The sequence below is a fragment of the Physella acuta genome, unplaced genomic scaffold (assembly GCF_028476545.2).
Source record: "Physella acuta isolate Inbredline_101_S28 unplaced genomic scaffold, ASM2847654v3 ptg001018l, whole genome shotgun sequence".
Lineage (NCBI taxonomy): Eukaryota > Metazoa > Mollusca > Gastropoda > Physidae > Physella > Physella acuta.
Window position 1 is genome coordinate 61,042 of NW_026732535.1, and position 20,162 is coordinate 81,203.

General features: G+C 32.2%; 1 protein-coding gene across 1 annotated transcript; it reads right to left on the bottom strand.

Annotated features, from left to right (window-relative positions):
- Positions 1–1,081: 1,081 nt before the first annotated feature.
- LOC131954695 (unconventional myosin-IXa-like) lies at positions 1,082–18,969 on the bottom strand. The gene is made up of 14 exons (XM_059318452.1): positions 18,914–18,969; positions 17,298–17,444; positions 17,030–17,195; positions 8,553–8,584; positions 8,281–8,314; positions 7,878–7,943; positions 7,562–7,645; positions 5,322–5,408; positions 4,919–5,148; positions 4,351–4,470; positions 4,023–4,217; positions 3,557–3,662; positions 2,994–3,067; positions 1,082–1,950 (listed from the first exon to the last, which is right to left on the bottom strand). The coding sequence occupies exons 2-13, from the start codon at positions 17,439–17,441 to the stop codon at positions 3,000–3,002; spliced, it is 1,332 nt and encodes a 443-aa protein (XP_059174435.1). The 5' UTR covers positions 17,442–17,444; positions 18,914–18,969; the 3' UTR covers positions 1,082–1,950; positions 2,994–2,999.
- Positions 18,970–20,162: the final 1,193 nt, after the last annotated feature.

The following is a 20,162-nucleotide window of genomic DNA, read 5'->3' on the forward strand; positions in this document are numbered from 1 at the left end:
AATGAATATGCCTTTAGAATATATTTATTGAAAAAAATGCAAAGCTTCAAAAGATAACAAAAGTAGTATATCAGGTCACATTTGAGTCGCATTTGAGGAGGAGGGGCAGGTGGAAATGACAATGACATAATATAGTAAAATACTCCAGGAGCATGAAGTGGCGGTGGGGGAAGATGTGCCGCGACCCACAACGCCCTTGACCTCTGCGATACGGACATATCGTGTCATGTTTTCGCCCTTCTGGGTGTTGATAAGGACTTGTCATGTTGCGTTCCATTCAACACCAGGAACCTATCGTAGTTATACATATACCAGTTCGGGTTTCTTTCAGGTATTCCTTGAGGGGGTAGAGTACGTCTACCACCCTTCCTTTCCCGGGTGAAATAGGGAAAAATATATATAGAAATTATACAAGTTAGCCAGCGTCCGCCATTTTTTTTACATTGGCCATTATTTTTATTTATTTTTCTTAAATTATTTCATTTATTTTTAAAATTCTGTAATTAACTAAAACTAAACCAAGGGAAGATAAGACGACAGGAAATACATTGATCGGGCCGTTGTTATCATCCTTTCCAAGATAAGAAATTCAACTGTTGACAAACTTTCTTTGACGTAGTGATGACATTCTACACCTTTTTGGTTCTTGCCTATCTATAGGATGGCACTTCTGTGAGGGACGGGAGGGGGTGGGGTGGTTCAGCATATTTGTTGTAGTTGTTGTGGATTACAAAGCTCTACATACAAATGAATTTAAATTAGTCTTCCATGACAACCATTTTTGCTGGCACACAATACTTGGTTATTTAACTCAAATGTTTGCTTAAAAACTTTAAAGAAACAGATATCACAATATTTGTGCACTTATACTTGTAATAAGTTATTATTTTTTACCTTTCATAGGTCTGTAATGAATTAGTCACTTTTGACTATGACTTGTTGTCCAGGAGTTGACACTCCACACCTTTTTTGAGACACATACACACACACACAACTGAAACTTATATAAAATCACAACAAAAGTCTTCTTAAATTTTATTAATTTATTTAAAGTTTTTTTTCATTTCTCTTTGAGCCTAAGATTAATTAAAGCTGTTTCAGAGTTTTTCAATCAAAGTGTTCAAGCATTTTTTAATAAGGATATGGTATTTCAAGTACTTCTTTTTAGATTATTCTTTATAGGTAAACAATAAAGTTTAATTTATCTCTCTAATAAATAATGTTTAATTCTTATGATTTTAATAGATCTAAATTGCTTTCACTTTTTATTATATTTTGTTAATTGTATACAATTATCTTATGCCAGACAGTAAGATTTATTTTACCAATAGCCTACTGATTCATTTTTTTTACCCCATTTTCCACTCATGAAAATTATTTATCAACAGAGAGTTTTTACTTTTTGGTGTGTGACTAACTACAAACACTGAAATTGATTATTTGTTTTAAATATTTTTAATATGATTAAATTTTAGATAGAGTGTTTAATCAGATCGATCAATTATTAACAAATATTGTCATTTTAACACACTTCGTAACCAACTAATTTATGTGGGGTATAACGTGTATTGAGTATAGATAGATGTATACGTGTTTAATATTTGATGCCTGGAACACAGGACAAAAATAGATTTGCACCCCAAAACATCCGACATAAGGGTGGTGATGGCTACTGGGAGGGCGGAAAAGAAGAAAAAACGCCAAAAAATATTTAACGCTACAAATGTTTGGCTTTATTCAACGGCTTAAGAGTAGAAATGTGCTATAATTTTATGTATGTCTTAATTGTAGCAGTCACCATAACAAATGATTACAATTTATGATTTTTGTGCAAGAAATGCTTCCTATGTGATTGCAAAAAGTCCTGCCAAAGACCATTTAATTAATGTTTTTAAATGATGGCCAATCTCTCTGACTTTCAGTTCGTGAATGAAATTCAACCAGACCTTGCTGTAGAAGATAAAAAATAATATATTTATACGTGTGAGCTAGTAACAGCTAAAGAAACATAAAAAGAGAGACTCAAATTCTTAATTTCCTTATCTTGAAGATGGGTAATCAGTATGCTTTAAAGTCATGGGGAGAGAGGGGATGAAAGAGGATAGAGATAAAATAAAGCTGTAGCATACATGACAATTATCCTAAACGCAATATGTATTCAAATGAATTTTCCAGTTCCCATATCTAAACACAGACACTAGATCTTCTACCTTATGATCTGCCAAAATAACTCATGCATATAATATTTTTATACCAGTACTACACTGAAGTGGCTTCTTCTTCATTTTTAATTGTAATGTTGGAAGGGATTCCCTCCAACTCAAATAAGTATTACGTGTCAACTTGTTCTGCGCTATATAGGCCGCTGACTCCAATTTCAGTCTGCTTTTCTTTTAAAACTTTGCTTCCATAGCCTTTGTTCAACCAAGAATAAACTATAAGGCAGCAGTTGTTTGATTATGGAGTTGTCTCTCCTAGATGAGTTGCTGTCCCCAGCTAACTGAAGTAGAAAACATAGTTAGGGGGGCTGTGATCATTTAATAAAGTACACCACATAAATGCGACACAGAAACACTTCAACACACAGGCCTCGACATTCTCACAGTATGTCCCTCCCTGTCCACACCCTACATTCACGAACTAAAAACCAATACTACGCACAAGGAAATAGGCCTTAATACAACCATAACTAACATTCACGACATAAAACAAAGTGGAGCCACACACAAAAAAACAAAGTTTGCATAAATAACATCAAAATATAAACAACACAAAGCAACTATAAACCATTTTAAAATCATAATCATATCAGCGCCAGAATAACGGACTACTTAGCTAAAAACCACAACAATCTACAAAAGGAACACAAAAAGCGACATTCACCTTTTTGTAATAAAATAATAATCAAATAACTCTCCAGCCCCTTACACTTATTTTCTCTTAGGTTCTGTATATTTGTTAAATAAATATTTCAGGAAAATTCTTATGTGTACCTTATTTCATGTTCCACCTTCACAAGGTGTGTTTTGTTTACTGTGGCACTTCTTGTGACAGGCAAATTTACATTCTGTAGAACAAATCATTCATACAAATGAAATTTTTGTTAAATACAAAATAAACAACTACAAACATTAAATGAATCCAATCAATAGAACAACTATAATGACTGGCAACACTGTTAAAATTTCTATTTCTAGAAACGTTTTTGAGGCTCTCTGGCTAATTGTACATTGTACAAGTCTTCTCAGAGTGGTAGGTTAAATTCTAAGATGGAAGGAGAGAAAATGCATCTATTAAAGAAGTCATCTAGAAATCTGTTAAGTAAAGCCAGCATATGTCTGAAAACAATGGGGAAGGTAATCTATCCAGGGTATATTTCTAGAATTGAGTCATTGAAATTGTAATTAACTTTCTTAAAACAAAACCCCAATCATAATGGTTCTAAAATAATTTAAAACAAAATTTCTGTGTAACAAAAGAATTTGACAATTAACATGGTTCTAAACGACACAAAAAGTGGATTTTCCAGTAAAAAAGGGACAGTAGAGAGTCTTACTTTGACACACATAACCTCTATCCATAATCCAAATGATAGAGGTGCACACCTCACAAAAGGTGACAATATTAAACTGCACCTGTTGGTACCTGTGGCCGTTGAATTCCTGCAGGTGAAAAACATCATGCTGTATTAATAACAAAATCTTCATTTATCTATGTAATTAACCTCACCGCAGCTACCATTTGTTTTTTATCTATGTATAAAAAGAAGCCATATTAATGAATGCCCTGTGAGCATTGTCGTTTGTATTGCAGCTAAACAATTTTCTACTTGTCAAATCTCTTCTCTTTGTATGGTTCCACAGCCATTTAGTTAATTCAACTTCCCATTTAAGGGACATTTTAAAAATTACTTAAGTGAACAGAACAACAAATACTCTGATCTTTAACCTAATTTGTAGCATGATTTCACTTACTAGCAATTCCTCATTCTTTTTATGTTTTTCTCTTTTTAACATTTTTACCTGGTTGCAACTCCCATCTTTTTTACTGTCCTTCTGCCTGGATACTTCCAACTTTCTAAACTCATCCAGAAAACCTCGGAATGCATTAACAGACATAACCAGGGGCGCGTCCGTCATCTCTTGCTTCATTTCAACTGTCAGGAGATTCCTGAACTGCTCAAACAGGTCTCTGTACCTTACTTGAACTTTGGCCCTCTAAAAACAGGTTACATAATAAATATTTATTTCAACTAACAAAAAAACATATTAATAAACTGCAAAAAAGGAAAGCAGATTCACTTAAATAAATACATACATAAATGTATAAATTATCTTCATTATGACTTACACCAGCTTCAACAGCAATCTGTGATTTCAATTCTTTGCGGAACTTTTCTAAAGCCTTTTTGAATATTTTATCAAAGATAGTGTATCTGCGATTAGCTGAGTCTCCGTACAGTTCTGTGTGCTGTTTAACAAGCCAAAGTTTACACTTCTTAGGATACAAGTTAATTCATTTATTAAAATTAATTTATAAACAATTTTAAGTATTATTTTTAGGAATACATATTTATTATTATTCAAAGAGTAATTTTAAAATTCGTATTAATTAATTTTAAACATAAATTATTTTTCAGCATATTAGTGTATTATTTTTTTACTGCAAATCAACTCATTTTAGGTATAGTTGTTTTGTTTGGTCTATTTTAATAAAGACTAATTATTTATTAGTTGGAAGAATAATTCTCTTTTAAAATTATCAATTTATATGAATTTAAAAACTTTTAATTTGATATTCGATACTGCAACTAGGAGAGGATTTAGAAAGTCAATTATCAACTGTATGGCCTACTTTTATTACGTGCAAGTAGATCAATATGTCTATCAACATAAACTGAATTTAACTATGATGTTACCTTTTGACCAATGAACACATCCAGGTGGCGCAGCTCCTCAAATTCTGTAATGACCATGGTATCTGCGTACTGCCATTCGGTGGCCCGGACTACATTCATGTTGCTGCTGGTCTGCGGCCTGGCCGGGGAGGAGCTCCTGGCACGGGTAACATCCCCCTCTTTGCTTTGTGATGATGGGGAGGCCGGCACCAAAGCAGCTCCGTAATGAGCGGTTAGGACATTTATGACTTCTGTAATGTAAATGAATGTAACCTCTAAAATTATAGATATGGCGTCTGTTTGCAAAGTCAAAGTAATTTTATTTTAACATGAACAGGTTAGTCTACTGAGTATAAATCAATTAAGTTTTATCATTGGTCAATTTCTGCACATAAATAGTCTAAAATTGGCTAACTTGGCTTACTTTTTTCGATTGTAGACCGCGACACTAAAGAATAACTACTTTCTTCAGATTCTTCTTCACTATCATATTTTGTTGGCTTTTTGGTACCTGAAAACAAATTAGTTAATAAAACTGAATTAATTGTTTTTTCAGAATATGCATACAACTGTTAATTAACTAATATTCTCAGATAAAATGAAATAACAATTTCAATTTTTATCCCCATTTCTATGCTAGAAACAAAATTACAATCATTAATGTAATTTTAAAAATTGTTTTGAAATTCTTTAAAAGCTTGGTCATTACAAATTTAAATATCTGAAAAAAAAACCTTCTATTGAGTGAAATGAATAATGGACTGCCTATACTAAAAGAAACCAACGCACTAAATCTATCATCCGGTGGTTTTAGGCAAATTTTTCCCTTCCCACCTCCACCTCCGCCAGAAATGCGATTTAAATGTGACCTGATATACTACTCAACAAAGAAACATTTGTAATAGAAAAATGAAATAGGGAAAATACAAATACAGGCAAAAAATAGACAGTTGTGACAGATAATAAAGTGGGAGGATATTGCAAACGGTCATTAATTATGGGAGCAAACTTAGTACAAAGAAATGTCTTTATACAGATACTAAACAGTTTGTATTTATTATCTAAACTGTTGACGTAACAACATTTTCAATGACTGACTTCTAGTAGAGATGGAAATTGAAGCAGTTTTCGAAATAATTTGCTTGGTGCGCAATTATTTTTTCTATGAGATTCTGTTCTATTTTTAAAAAGTTTTAGTATTTAAAGTTGATTAAAAATAATAACTATATCCCGAGTTCCCATCCCCTGTTGTTTTATATAAGAATATTCGAGAAAGTTTAGGGGAGATCACTCTGTTAACATAAGCTCCAGCACTTCCAGGACATGTAGCTGTTGTGTACCAGTACCTGGTGTACATACTATCCCTCTTATGTTTTTGTGTCCATTGTCCAACTGAGACATGTTTAGCGCAGCCATGAGGATGCGATACTAAAACAACTAATTTGTCGACATCAGAATATAGCCTGTACGGCTGCTTTACTTCATGACAGAGATGTAGGAAACGTGAATACCTCTTAGACAGCTTGTCAATTAATTTTAAGTCACATGTCACATATTTAGATCGCACCAGTCTCCCTCCAGATGTGCTTGACACGCCTCTCGGCCATCAAGACTGACCACTGGACTTGTAATGTCATCAAAACCTAAAACACAGCTGGTCTGTCTCGCCTCACTGGCATCAAACACCAGGTGCATGGCTGTCAATACACAAACCGCCCCCCACACTTTGCTGGGATTGGAAGAGTCTTGACACTTGGCACAACGACAAGTGCTGTCACTCGCTGTGTACTTGTACACATGGCATACTATCCCCGTCCCTAACCTTATCATGTGACTTCCTCTGTCATTATAACATGGATATGGAACTTGAGTGCCTGGGTAAAACTCTGGTCTATCTAGACTGGTGAATTTAGTCTTTACCTGGACAGTTAGGGCTGCCAATGTTTAGATTGTCTTGAACATAAGCTCATTGTTATGGTAACGTGAAGGGATACAACCTGTGTTGAAATCTTTTAGAGGTATAAAACCTTTGTGATCTGGGTTCTTCTTACAGCTAATAATGTATTTATATAATTTGTATATTGTCAGCCGTCCATTTAAACCTAATTCTTGATTGTCTGCTACACTGATATTTACGTTGGAAACCACCGTTGCATTTCCCACTTCGCTTGCAATTTTGGTATTTATTTCGGGTTGGTTATTTATTTCAGTTTGTACTATAGCTACTGACATTTCTTTAAATGATGTTTCTTGAAAAGCGTTTATCCTAAAATTTGAATAGATATTGTAATTATAAATGTTTGTGTTGCAGAATATTTTAAATATTTCTTACCTTTTAAAACTGTTTTAATTGCTTCTGATATAAATATAAATGTTCATATTTTCTAATGTTTGTAAAAGTTAAGTGTTTTTTTTTTCGAATTTAAAGAATGTGATTTTTTTTACTTACTCATATACGAAATATAGTGGAAATATTGTAATCGTGCTAAATACTGAAATGGAGATTTTAATAAATCTGTACGTTTTACGCTTATCTGAGTCGGCACAACACCCAGTTTTTCAATCTTTTCTGTACGAGTATCTGTCATTATGTGTTTGTCTGTGTGTATGTGTGAACCTAGTCAATGTATAATTATTGTAATAAAGAAAAAATATTTTACATACCAAGAATGTTAACCAATGTATTGTACTGTTTCTTTATCATCGAAGCATTTTCTTTTTCTTCTGTAAATTGCTTTTGAAATTCCTCTGAAAATATGATTTCATGTTAAATTACAGTTTAGACAACCCAAACTATCCCCTATCGAGTACCATTGAGGTCATCTACGATCAAATCGATGAATTTCAATTTAGATTGTAAACACAAAATGAAAGTAATAAGTGCTTTTTAAGGTTCGGGAAATAATATATTTTAACAGGATTTAATAGTAAAAATATGTTTAATGATTCCCATATCAGTTTGCATGAAATTTGTTCTTACCACACTTGACTTTTAGTCTTGCTACTTTAAACTCACACGTACAGTGTAAGTCATTCATATTCAGTTCTGTAAAGTATTGTTACTTTTAGAACATGTAACAGTATTTTGTTTTTATACTTTTTAATTATCCATTTAAATTGTAATAGTAAAATTTTTTTATAAATCATACCTGTTTTGAAAAAAATTAAACACAACTAATTGTTAGAGTAAATTAATACAATTTTTCCCCTTAAGTATTTTAGAAGCTTCAACCGACACAAGTATGTTCATTAATCAAATAAAAGGCAGTTAATATTATATTTCAAATATTTTACTTTATTTTTTAGCAATTGAATATGACTCCTGATCTTATTAGATAAGCATTTTAAAATGTGTAATTCAGCATCTATACATTAATATTTACTCAAACGCTGTGCACCCTGTTCATCAGTCTCTTCCTGCGAATAAAATTCAAAATATCAAAATTGGAACTAAGGTATGAACTTTTACTTTAAAAACACTCAAATGAAATAGTGATGAGCTAAAATCATGTTATTTATGTATTATATAAATTAAACTTTTTTATCAATTGGTTAAAATTATGTATTATTGAGTCATTATTGAAAATTATTTCCTTTCTTAAAATATCTATAATATATGATTGTTTGATAATGTATAAAGTATCCCACCAATTACCTCTTCTCTTGTGAAGTTGTTGGAAAAATCAGCTGAAATTTTAAAGAAAACACGATAAATATATGTATATATACATGTACATATATATATAAACGTATGTTTATATATATATATATATATATATATATATATATATATATATATATATATATATATATATATATATATAAATCGAGTTTACTTTTATTTTCTACATCAAGGTTAGGGTAGTGATTAGGCTGAATGTTTGGTACGTTGGTTTGTTTCTTCGGTGTTTGTTTAGTTTTGTGCCTTGTGATTTTTTTTTACTTTCTCGTATATACGAAGTATAGAGAAAGTCTTGTAATCGTGCAAAAAAAAAAAAATCAAGATTTTTTTCAAATCTCGACGGAAAAACATAGTTTTACAACCTTGTCTGTATGTCTCTGTGTGTGTGTATGTGTGTGTTTGTGTATGTCTGTAAACGCGATAACTTGAGTACCGTTACAGCTAGGTTGATGAAATTTCATTATTAAGTATTATATCAAAACATAGTTTTGTGGCATTTCCGAAAACCGGAAGTGGAACTTTTGCTACTTTAAATTTTTCAAAAGCCAATAACTTGAGTAATATTTCAGACGGATAAATTAAATTTCTTATGTAAGTAAAAGATCTAATTCTTTGCCTACTATTAAATTTTGAGTAATTTCTGTTGACCGGAAGTAGTAATTTTTGCTATTTCCGATTTCTCAAAAAACGCATGTGAATTTATAAAGTACTAATACTATACGGCGCCATTATGCACATTTTATTTGGCGTTTACTTGTTGTGCAATTATTTTTTCTACGAGATTTTATTCGATTTTTAAAAGCTTCAGTATTTACAATGGATTAAAAATCATGTCTATATCCCGAGTTGCCATCTCCTGTTGTTTTATATAAGAATATCCGAGAAAGTTATAATATATATATATATATATATATATATATATATATATATATATATATATATATATATATATATATATATATATATATATATATATATATATCGATGGTCTCGGTCGCAAACCGTCTAACTCTGAAAATGTAAATTTTACAGGAGAGACAAAAAACTGATTATTTCCTTCTCGATCGCTCTAATACCAATTTTTAAAAAGATATCTCCGAAGAAACTCTCTACCGACTATATTGTAGCGTTTTAAAATGGATTTTGTTGATATTTACAAAAATATAGCAGGTTTAAAAAGATAGACGGTTAGCTCGGTCTAAAATTCTCGGTGCAAACCGTCTATCTGTGCGCGCGCAGACTTAGCTGTTTTGAACCGAGAATTTCGGTCTCAGCCGCGTTCGTTCGTTTTGTCCAATGAACGCCTTATGTTTATTTTTTTTAAGTTATAATTAACACTTCATAATATTTAGATTATAGTTTTGGGCTCATATTTTAATTATTTGAGTTTATTCTACATTATGGGGTCAGTTTAATTTTTAGTAGAGATGTTTTAGTATGGCTTCATCGCTTTCGACTGTATTCATTATGTCTGTATTTAGCACTAGACTTGTTAACTGTTGAAGGGTATGCTTTATTTATTACATCTTTCTATTCTCACAGTTTATTTTACTAAACCTGGTGGGTGCTGGGTTTGTAGAATTATAATAGTAAAAACAGAAACCGTATTGTCATATATATTATGAATGAGACATAACACACTAATCACATTAATACTTACTTAATGTTTACTTATTTTACAAAAATGTAACACAAAAAAAAAGTGTTTATTTTTAAAATTTATTCTTTGAATAAACTTCACATAAAGAAAAATTAAAATGGCAACATATTTTAAAAATCAGGAAATCATAAAAAGGTGTGTTTATTGTAATAGATTGGAAACACTGACGAGAAGCCGCGTTGGTTGTTAACAAGTCTTTATTTCAGCCATGATGGGAAGAGAGAGAGCGGAAGTCACGAGACACAAAAATATAAGGGACATCACTCAAGATAACAGTATAAATATAATACTAATACAAGAAGAGTGAGTTCCCTTGACTTCACAATTCTCACTATATTACATCCCTTTACCCTTAGTAAACACAACACATCTCTCAATAGAACAATTTACAGTATCCTAAAATCACCAAATATATTGTAACATGAACATTATGGTAGATTACATCCTTACAAACAATGCACAATATGTTACAACATAATTAAAATACAAAACAATGATGTCAAAGTCCTTTTGACCTTTAAAATCATAGGTCTAACTTATTTGGGACTTTGATTGTCCTGCTTGACCTTCTCAGTGGCTTTTGATTTGGTGACTCAAGATTCTGACCATATGGATTCTCTATCTCAGGAGGTCTAGGATCTAAGTCATTAATTCCAGAATTTACATTTTCTGTCTCTAGACTACTTGGTTCACTCATATCAACAGAACTTGGTTGTGGAACAAACTGAGTTGGTGTGAACTGATCAGATTTGGTGGGATTGATAGATTCACACTTATTATCTGCACAAGTTATTTTTAACTGGTCTGCATGTCTACGGACAATAAGTCCATCATTTGTTTTTACTTTATAAGACACAGGTCCTGTACATTGAACAATTTGACCTGGTATCCATTTTTCCTTTCTCCCATAATTTCTCAGATACACATTATCATTAACACCAAATTCTCTTTCAATGAATGTTTTGTCATGATTTAATGGAACTATTTTTGAATTGGCATCTGAAAGTATTATGCTGTTATTCAGATCCTTAACTGACATAGATTTCTTTGATTGATCAATTTTCTCAGGTAATCTGATAGTGCTTGTTGGTAACCAAAAATACTGTTTAAAAGTACTATCCTGGACCATATCAATTTGCAACTGTGATCCAGTATTTGAAGTGGGTGTATTAAATGGCAAAAATCTTTTTTTTTTTCTTTTGATGTTACCCTTTTAGTTTCTGTAAGTGCTAATGATGTTAGCAAAGTTGTTTGATGATCACATTCCTTCTTACTAATGTATTCTCTTTAAAAGCATTTGAAATTGCCATATCACCATAATCATTTATTAAGTTACAAATACTTTGTTTAGGCAACTCTGACTGATAATGGACTGCATCTTCTCCATCTTTTAGACTTAACTCCATTTTTCTTATTGTATATGGCCTTCAGTCATCATTCACAGACTCTTCAGGCCAACCATTCTTACAGTACTCATATACTTTTATTAAGCACTCATCTTTTTGTGTTTCTCTTTTAATATCATTCACATTTATATTGGAGTTATCCATGATAGTGAAGAGAACAAATACATCTTCTGGTACATAGCTAAGGCTTTGGTTTTTTTAAAGGTAATCGACTAAAACTATCTGCACTATTCTCAGATCCAGGTTTGTATTTCAATTCATAATTGTATGCAGTTAGTGTGATAGCCCATCTTTGAATTCTTGGTGAAGCATGCTCAGGTAGGGGTTTGTTTTCTCCAAATAAACCTAGCAATGGTTTATGATCTGTAAAGATGGTGAACTTCCTACCAAACAGAAACTTATGACATTTCTTAACACCAAAAATGATGCCTAAGCCTTCCCTATCTAACTGAGAATAATTTTTCTCAGCCTGGTTCAAAGATCTACTGGCAAAAGCAATGGGTCTGTCACCCTTTTCATCTATGTGGGACAAGACTGCTCCTACACCATCTGGTGAAGCATCACATGTTAATATAAGTCTTTTCCCTGGGTCATAGTGAGTTAGAAGGGTGTCAGAAGACAAAGCTTCTTTTGCTGCATTAAAAGCAGCATCTTGTTGTTTACCCCAGTGCCAAGTTGCATTTTTCTGAAGCAGCTTGTACAGTGGTGATAGTTTACCAGACAGATTTCCTATGAACTTCGCATAGTAATTTATCAAGCCCAAAAAAGCTCTTAGTTGTTGGGTATTTTCAGGTTTGGGTGCTTCTTTAATGGCTTTTGTTTTCTCAGGTTGAGGTCTGAGACCTTGCTTGCTTAATATATAACCAAGAAAACTAATTTCTGTCAGCATGAATTGACATTTATCTTTGTTTATCTTTAAACCTTTTTCACCAACTATTTTCAAGACTTTATCAAGTGTATTAAGATGTTCAGTGTCATTCTTACCAGTTATGTACACATTGTCAAAGTAAACATAAACATTTGGAATATCCTTAAAAATACTGTCCATGACAGCCTGGAAAATTCCAGGGCTGGATGATATACCAAAACATAGTCTTTCATATTGGTAGAGTAATTTATGTGTGTTTATTGTCGTATAGAATTTTGAATCTGGATGCAGTTCTAGTTGAGTGTAAGCATGACTAATGTCTAATTCAGTGAATTTGTCTCCTCCTGCCAAATTCAAAGAAATTTCCTCAATGTTAGGAATAGGGTACCTATTTAGCTCTATTTGCTTATTCAGTGTGGCTTTATAGTCTCCACAAATTCTTACAGAACCATCCTTCTTTAACACTGGCACAATGGGCGTTGCCCAATCGGAATAGTCTACCTTCTTTATGATGCCATTGGATTCCAATCTACTTAGCTCATTTTCAATTTTATTCCTCATTGCATAAGGTGGAACTCTAGCTTTGCAGTATCTTGGATTTGTGTCTTTAATGCTTATCTTCACTGTTCTATCATTTAGTAATCCTGAATTACCAAAAACACCTTTATTTTCACATATAACTTTATCTATTGAAGTAAGACTAGATTCTCTTGCATTGTTCACTGAAAATATACTCTCCCAATTTAACTTAAGATCAACTAACCAGTTCCTACCTAGTAATGGTGGTCCATTTCCTTCAACCACAAGAAGAGGAAGTTTAACACTTTGACCATTATAGCTTACATGAACCATACACTCTCCTATCACCGGAACATTGTCACCAGTGTATGTTGTTAGACACTTGTGACATGGTTGTAGAGGCACTGATCCTCCAGTGACAGCGTCAAAGTCCTTCTTTGTGATGACAGTTAGAGATGCTCCAGTGTCAAGTTGGAAGCTGATGCTCTTACCGTTGATATTAACTAGTACATTGATGGGAGCATGACTTATTGATTTCACAGAGAACAGGTTGAAATCCGGCTGCGAATCAGTTTGAGTATTTTCACAGGTAGAGTGGTTCATTGGTTGGAATAGGTAGTCTTGGTGAGAGTTAACATAGTACTGCCTTTGGTTGCGGTACTGTCTTGACTGGCTAGATTTAGCAACAGACGAAGACTTTGCAAAGCAGGCCTTGGCAATGTGACCTTGCTTACTGCACTTATAACAAGTTGCTAACTTGAACTTGCATCGATGAGATGCATGGGGACCTTTGCATCGATGACATTTTTGATAATTATTACTAGATTTAGATCTAGGATTTGAACGTGCAGGCTGTTTAGCATAAGTTGAAATGCTCTGATGGAGTTGGTGTTTGTTGACTAACCTGCTATTTACTGCATGGATCTCTGAAGGTGCTAGAGATCTCGCCGCATCGGATGACTGCTGGTATGAAGTTGCAAGTTGTATTGCTTTTTTCAATGTTAGATCTGACTCGAGCAGCAACTTTCTTTGAACATCAGGGCTGTTTACACCTGTCACAAACTTTTCACATAGTCTGTCAGACAGCGTGTCTCCGAATTCACAAAATCTACTTAGATGACGTAAAGCAGCAACATATTCTGATATTGACTCGTTTGGTTGACGAGTCCTACCGTCAAATCTAGCTCTACACAGAAACTTTGATGGTACAGGCGCATGGTAGTCTGTTAGCAGTTTGCTCAGCTCGTTAAAGCTCTTGGTAGTTAGACTAGCTGGTGCGCATAAGTCCCTTAATAGCCTAAATTGTTGAGGCCCTATGACTGTTAACAAAACAGCTCTCTTTTTGGCTTCTATCGTCACGTCGTTAGCTTCAAGGTAAAAGCTTAACCTATCTAGATAATCATGAATGGTTTCATCATTCGAATCAAATTCTTTTATTTGGCCATACAGCGCCATTATTCTAGAAATACTTAGCCAATATGCTCTAGCAAGCTCCTTTTTAAGTAAGCATATGCTCTTTCTAGTGGACTATTTATCCTCGTCGCCAGATGTAATAGATTGGAAACACTGACGAGAAGCCGCGTTGGTTGTTAACTAGTCTTTATTTCAGCCATGATGGGAAGAGAGAGAGCGGAAGTCACGAGACACAAAAATATAAGGGACATCACTCAAGATAACAGTATAAATATAATACTAATACAAGAAGAGTGAGTTCCCTTGACTTCACAATTCTCACTATATTACATTTATGACTTGCTTTTAGGTGCTCAAATATGACAGCTTTTATCTTTTTTTTCTGCTCTTGTACAACTTGACAGGGGCTACAGATGAGATCATAATCTTACGACCCTAGCTTAGCAATTGCCAGCTTTCTGCTAATTCACTTTGAAGTAGATAGTAGCATCAAGCTTGTACTGCAGTGCACGAATAACTGTCGCTTTGAATTCTTGATAGGTCTGACTGGTCTTTTGAGGTCGGCTGGTCTCTTGTATGGTAAGGCTGGTCTTTTTGAGAGAGGTTGGTGTCTAATGTCTGTTATGTGAGGCTGGTCTATTGTATGTTATGACTGATCTGTTGAGAAAGGCTGGTGTCTTGTATGGTAAGACAGGTGTGTTGAGAGAGGCTTGTCTATTGTAGGATAAGACTAATCTTTTGAGAGAGGCTGGTAAGAATGGTCTGTTGAGAGAGGCTGGTATCTTGGAGGGTAAGATTGGTCAGTTGAGAGAGATTGGTCTTTTGTATATTAAGACTGGTCTGCTGAGAGAGACTGGTCTGTTGAGAGATGCTGGTGCCTTTACGATTTGTCAGTTGACAGATGCTGATGTCTTGTATGATAAGAATGGTCTGTTGAGAGAGACTGATATGTTGAGAGGCTGGTCTGTTGAGAGAGGCTGATCTGTTGAAAGAGGCTGGTCTGTTGAGAGAGGCTGGTATGATGAGAGAGGCTGGTCTGTTGAGAGAGGCTGGTCTGTTGAGAGAGACTGATATGTAGAGAGAGGCTAGTCTTTTGAGAGAGGCTAATCTGTTGAGAGAGGCTGTTCTGTTGAGAGAGGCTGATCTGTTAAGAGAGGCTGGTCTGTTGAGAGAGGCTGGTCTGTTGAGAGAGGCTGGTATGTTGAGAGAGGCTGGTATGTTGAGAGAAGCTGGTATGTTGAGAGAGGCTGGTCTGTTAAGAGAGGCTGATCTGTTGAGAGAAGCTGGTCTGTTGAGAGAGGCTGATCTGTTGAGAGAGGCTAGTCTGTTGAGTGAGGCTGGTATGTTGAGAGAGGCTGATCTGTTGAGAGAGGCTGATCTGTTAAGAGAGGCTGGTCAGTTGAGAGAGGCTGGTCTGTTATGTGGTAAGACTGGTCTGTTGTGAGAGGCTGGTATGTTGAGAGAGGCTGGTATGTTGAGAGGGGCTGGTATGTTGAGAGAGGCTGGTGTGTTGAGATAGGCTTGTCTGTTGAAAAATTAATCATAAAAGCATTTACTAAAGACAACTAACCATGTCGTTGAACATGTACGCCAAACATTTTGTAACCTACCATATAAACATTTCTTAACACGTATCTAAACCCTCAATCTAAAGCTAGTAGTGAATTAACAATTATTAAATTTATTGTACATTCTTGTGGAAATATAATTCGAAATCTTGAAATAGGCTATATTAAACAAATACTATTTGTTTATTATTCTTTAAAATGATAAAATATAATAGAATAGTTGAACATAATTAATCAAATATCCTTACCTATAAGTACTGTGACTGCTGTGCTGTAAGATTGTGTGATTGCGACGCGCAACTGCGTTCCCGATCACAAGTGTACTGACAAATATAGCGATATTCGTTTTGCGCCGAGATTTTTAGCGCTAAAAATAATAGGCGGTTTTTTTCAAATGATTATATCTCAATAATCATTCTACAGATTTCTCTAATATTTTCAGGCATTATGGGGAATCATATTGGCTTTTGATTTATGTAAAAAAAAGAAAATCGAATTTTTTTGAGTTTGACGGTTTGCGACCGAGACCATCGATATATATATATATATATATATATATATATATATATATATATATATATATATATATATATATATATATATATAGTGATAAGATTAGGACCTTCCATGTCAGGGCCTGTATATATATATATATATATATATATATATATATATATATATATATATATCTCGCTATCACATAAACTCGTATGTCGGGGCACTTATATATCCAGGCTACTGTCATTTAAAATATTCTACTCGCAAAACTTTTGTTTTTTCGAATATTTTTTCTATTTCAATTTTTATTAAGTTTTGCATACAATACAATTACTATTATACATCTCATAATTTATTTTAAAAATTGGTTAGAGTTTTTAAACATTGTATAAACATAAAACATGATTGTTAGATGGATCTTTAGAGTGGTTTCTATTGTTTTGCTATCGAAAGTTATAAATACTACGCTTGAAATTGTTTAGATATGTAGTAAAGATTTGTATAGCAATCACTATTACCTTTAATGTTTTCCATTTCATCAGCCACATGTGAAAGTTTAACCTGAGGATCCCTAAAGACTTGAATCGTACAGGGGTACCAGTCAGCATATGACAACAGTCTTTCAAACAAATACTTTGCAGCAGAAATATCTCCTTCATATTGGTTTTTAGCCTTGATTCGACACTTTAAAGCAGAAATTATATTATTATGTTTTATATAAATTTAAAAACTGCCAAATTTTTTAATTCGAAAATTTTACTTACTAAATCAAAAATTTCAACTTACTTTATCTTCCTCTGTAAGAACGTTAGAGTTGTATTTATGAAATAAATCAATGACGTTATAGGGCTTCACAAATCTTTCAAAATACTCCAAAAATTTCTGCTTTGTTAACTTTAAGAAAACGTCATCATTGGTGACGTCGTCCATTTTCTGGTGTTGTATTAATTAAACATTAATCGTTCATAACATTTTTGACTGTATTTCGTATTATATGGTATAATTTTATTTTGCAATTTGATTAGAACATCTTTGACTGTTTAATTTAAAAGTTTTATCAAGGAATAAGTACATCTCTATTCATTTATTCAAATAAATGTGACAAGCGTCTCCATGCCTATTCCTATTTTAATGTATATCTTATTTGCTCTTTTTAAAAAAAAATCAACTTTTAATTTAAATAAGGTTAGTAATAGACACTTTACAATCTTTGCTTAAATAACTTTTTTCCTATGCATTTAATTTTTTTTTCGTACAAATTTTCTGTTTATTTTTATCTTAATCTTTGTCTACATTCCAAGACACAACTACAATTATCTACATAATATACATTTATTTTTAAGAGTCTAACATTCTTAATAAAATTTTAAATATATTGTTGAAAATAATATTAATAATAATAATTTTATAAATTCATCGAACATTTTACTGCACACTATGATTCATGAAACACATTTTGATAAAACACAACAACGGGTTGCAAAAATAAAATTTCAGCAAACGTATAAATGTATAGAAATAAGTCTAAAACTTATTCAAGAATCATATTACATTATAAACACAGTGTGTAAAAGGTTATAAAGTAAAAATGAGCATATTGTTTATTTCAATGAGCACATGCGATCTTTCTCATTATAGTAATAAAAATACTTAACTTTATCCAGTTCTACGATATTACCAGTCCTCTGTACACAGACCGTTTGTCCCGTAGCATTTTTATTGATTTAGTTTAAAGGATATTAGGTTCCTTTAATTATAATTTGCAATGTTTTTTAAATTATTTCAAGAATTCGTAAAAGGCTCATCAAGTTTAAAACCAGATAAGGATCTGTTCTGGCATTTGTGATAATATGCGACAAAGGAGAGAGAGTGTGTGTGTATTTAAACTAATTTTTTCGTCAGTTATTTTACTTATGTACTATTTGTTGTGTAAATATGTTGTAATAAAGTTTTAAATTTTAAAAAAAAATGAAATTAATTTATATTCTTATTTTCTAAAATTAAATAAAATCCGGACAGTGTACACGATAATGACGATAACAAATAACATCGGAAATACCCGAAAAATAAAAACTCTAATTTAACTATCTTTAGAATTTATTATTACAAAGTGTATCTTAAATATACGTTGAAATGTATTTATACAATGTTTCATAACTGATATTCTAAATATGAGTCTTTTTGTATTATTATATTATTCAACCAAAAGTTTCAGCGACTAAACACGTAACAGTTGACGCCATCTTTCTTTTTTGTTTAACTAGCAAAAACTAAGTTCTGTCTGCCTTTCTGATGCTTTTTATTTGTAAATTGTTAAAAAACTTTAACCTGCAAACAGTGTTCTGTATCAGATCTAAGTTAAAAAAAAAATATTCACAAAAATATATTTTCTTTTCTATTACCTTAATGGACTGGTGAACTCCACCACAAAGTTGCACCGAATGGCTTATGGGATATGTGAAATTCCTAAAGATACTATAAATAGTAAAATGAAATACCAATTATTAGAAATTCTATCATATGCCCAATACAATTAGTTTAATTGTTTTTAAGTAAACACACACACACACACACATATATATATATATATATATATATATATATATATATATATATATATATATATATATATATATATATATATATATATATATATATATATATATATATTTATATATATTTATATTTATATATATACATATATAGGCGACGTGAGGGTGACACCATTTAGGGGATTGACACCAAGACAAAAAATACCAATATATATGCCGAAAATGAGAATTACACTTAATTAAGTGATTAATTAGAGTGTGTTAAATAGTCTTTTAAGAGCAAAGTTGACAAATCCCGACATTAACATGAAAGAAAAATAAATTACCTTTCATTTAAAATTTTAAATCGACATCTTGATTTAAAAAATGCTTTGAAAAACATATCATTCTTGAATTTCTTAAAATATAACAAAATTTAAAAAAGGTCTATCTAACGCCAAATAAAATGGCAATACTGAGTATCAAATGTGTGTGTGTATGTATACACACACACACACACACATATATATATATATATATATATATATATATATATATATATATATATATATATATATATATATATATATATATATATATGTGTGTGTGTGTGTGTGTGTATATAAAATATCTTACTTGTGCTTTACAGTTGAAAACAACCGAGAACTTATTTTTCTTAAAGTACCTGTATGAATTACTTCTGTACTTTTGTGTTGATAGCGGCATTCCATCTATGAAGATAATTAACATACAGTATAACAATACATGGAACCTTTCCAATTACAGTATTGAAAACTGTATAATATGTAAATACATAAAAATAAAAGATAAAATATATTTCTTATCTAAGTGCGACAACCTCAGAAAAACAATAAAGATAATTACTGACTCGGTAGCTTCCCTTTATATTTTGTCATACTTTATGATACCTAAATACTGAATTTGATGATGCATTTGGCAAGATAGTCTCATTGGGTGTATATATATATATATATATATATATATATATATATATATATATATATATAAACTAGATACTCTTGTTAAATTTAAAATGCATTGGACGTGTGCGAAGTAAATTTAATTTAATATTATATAAAGTAAAATTAATATCGAACAA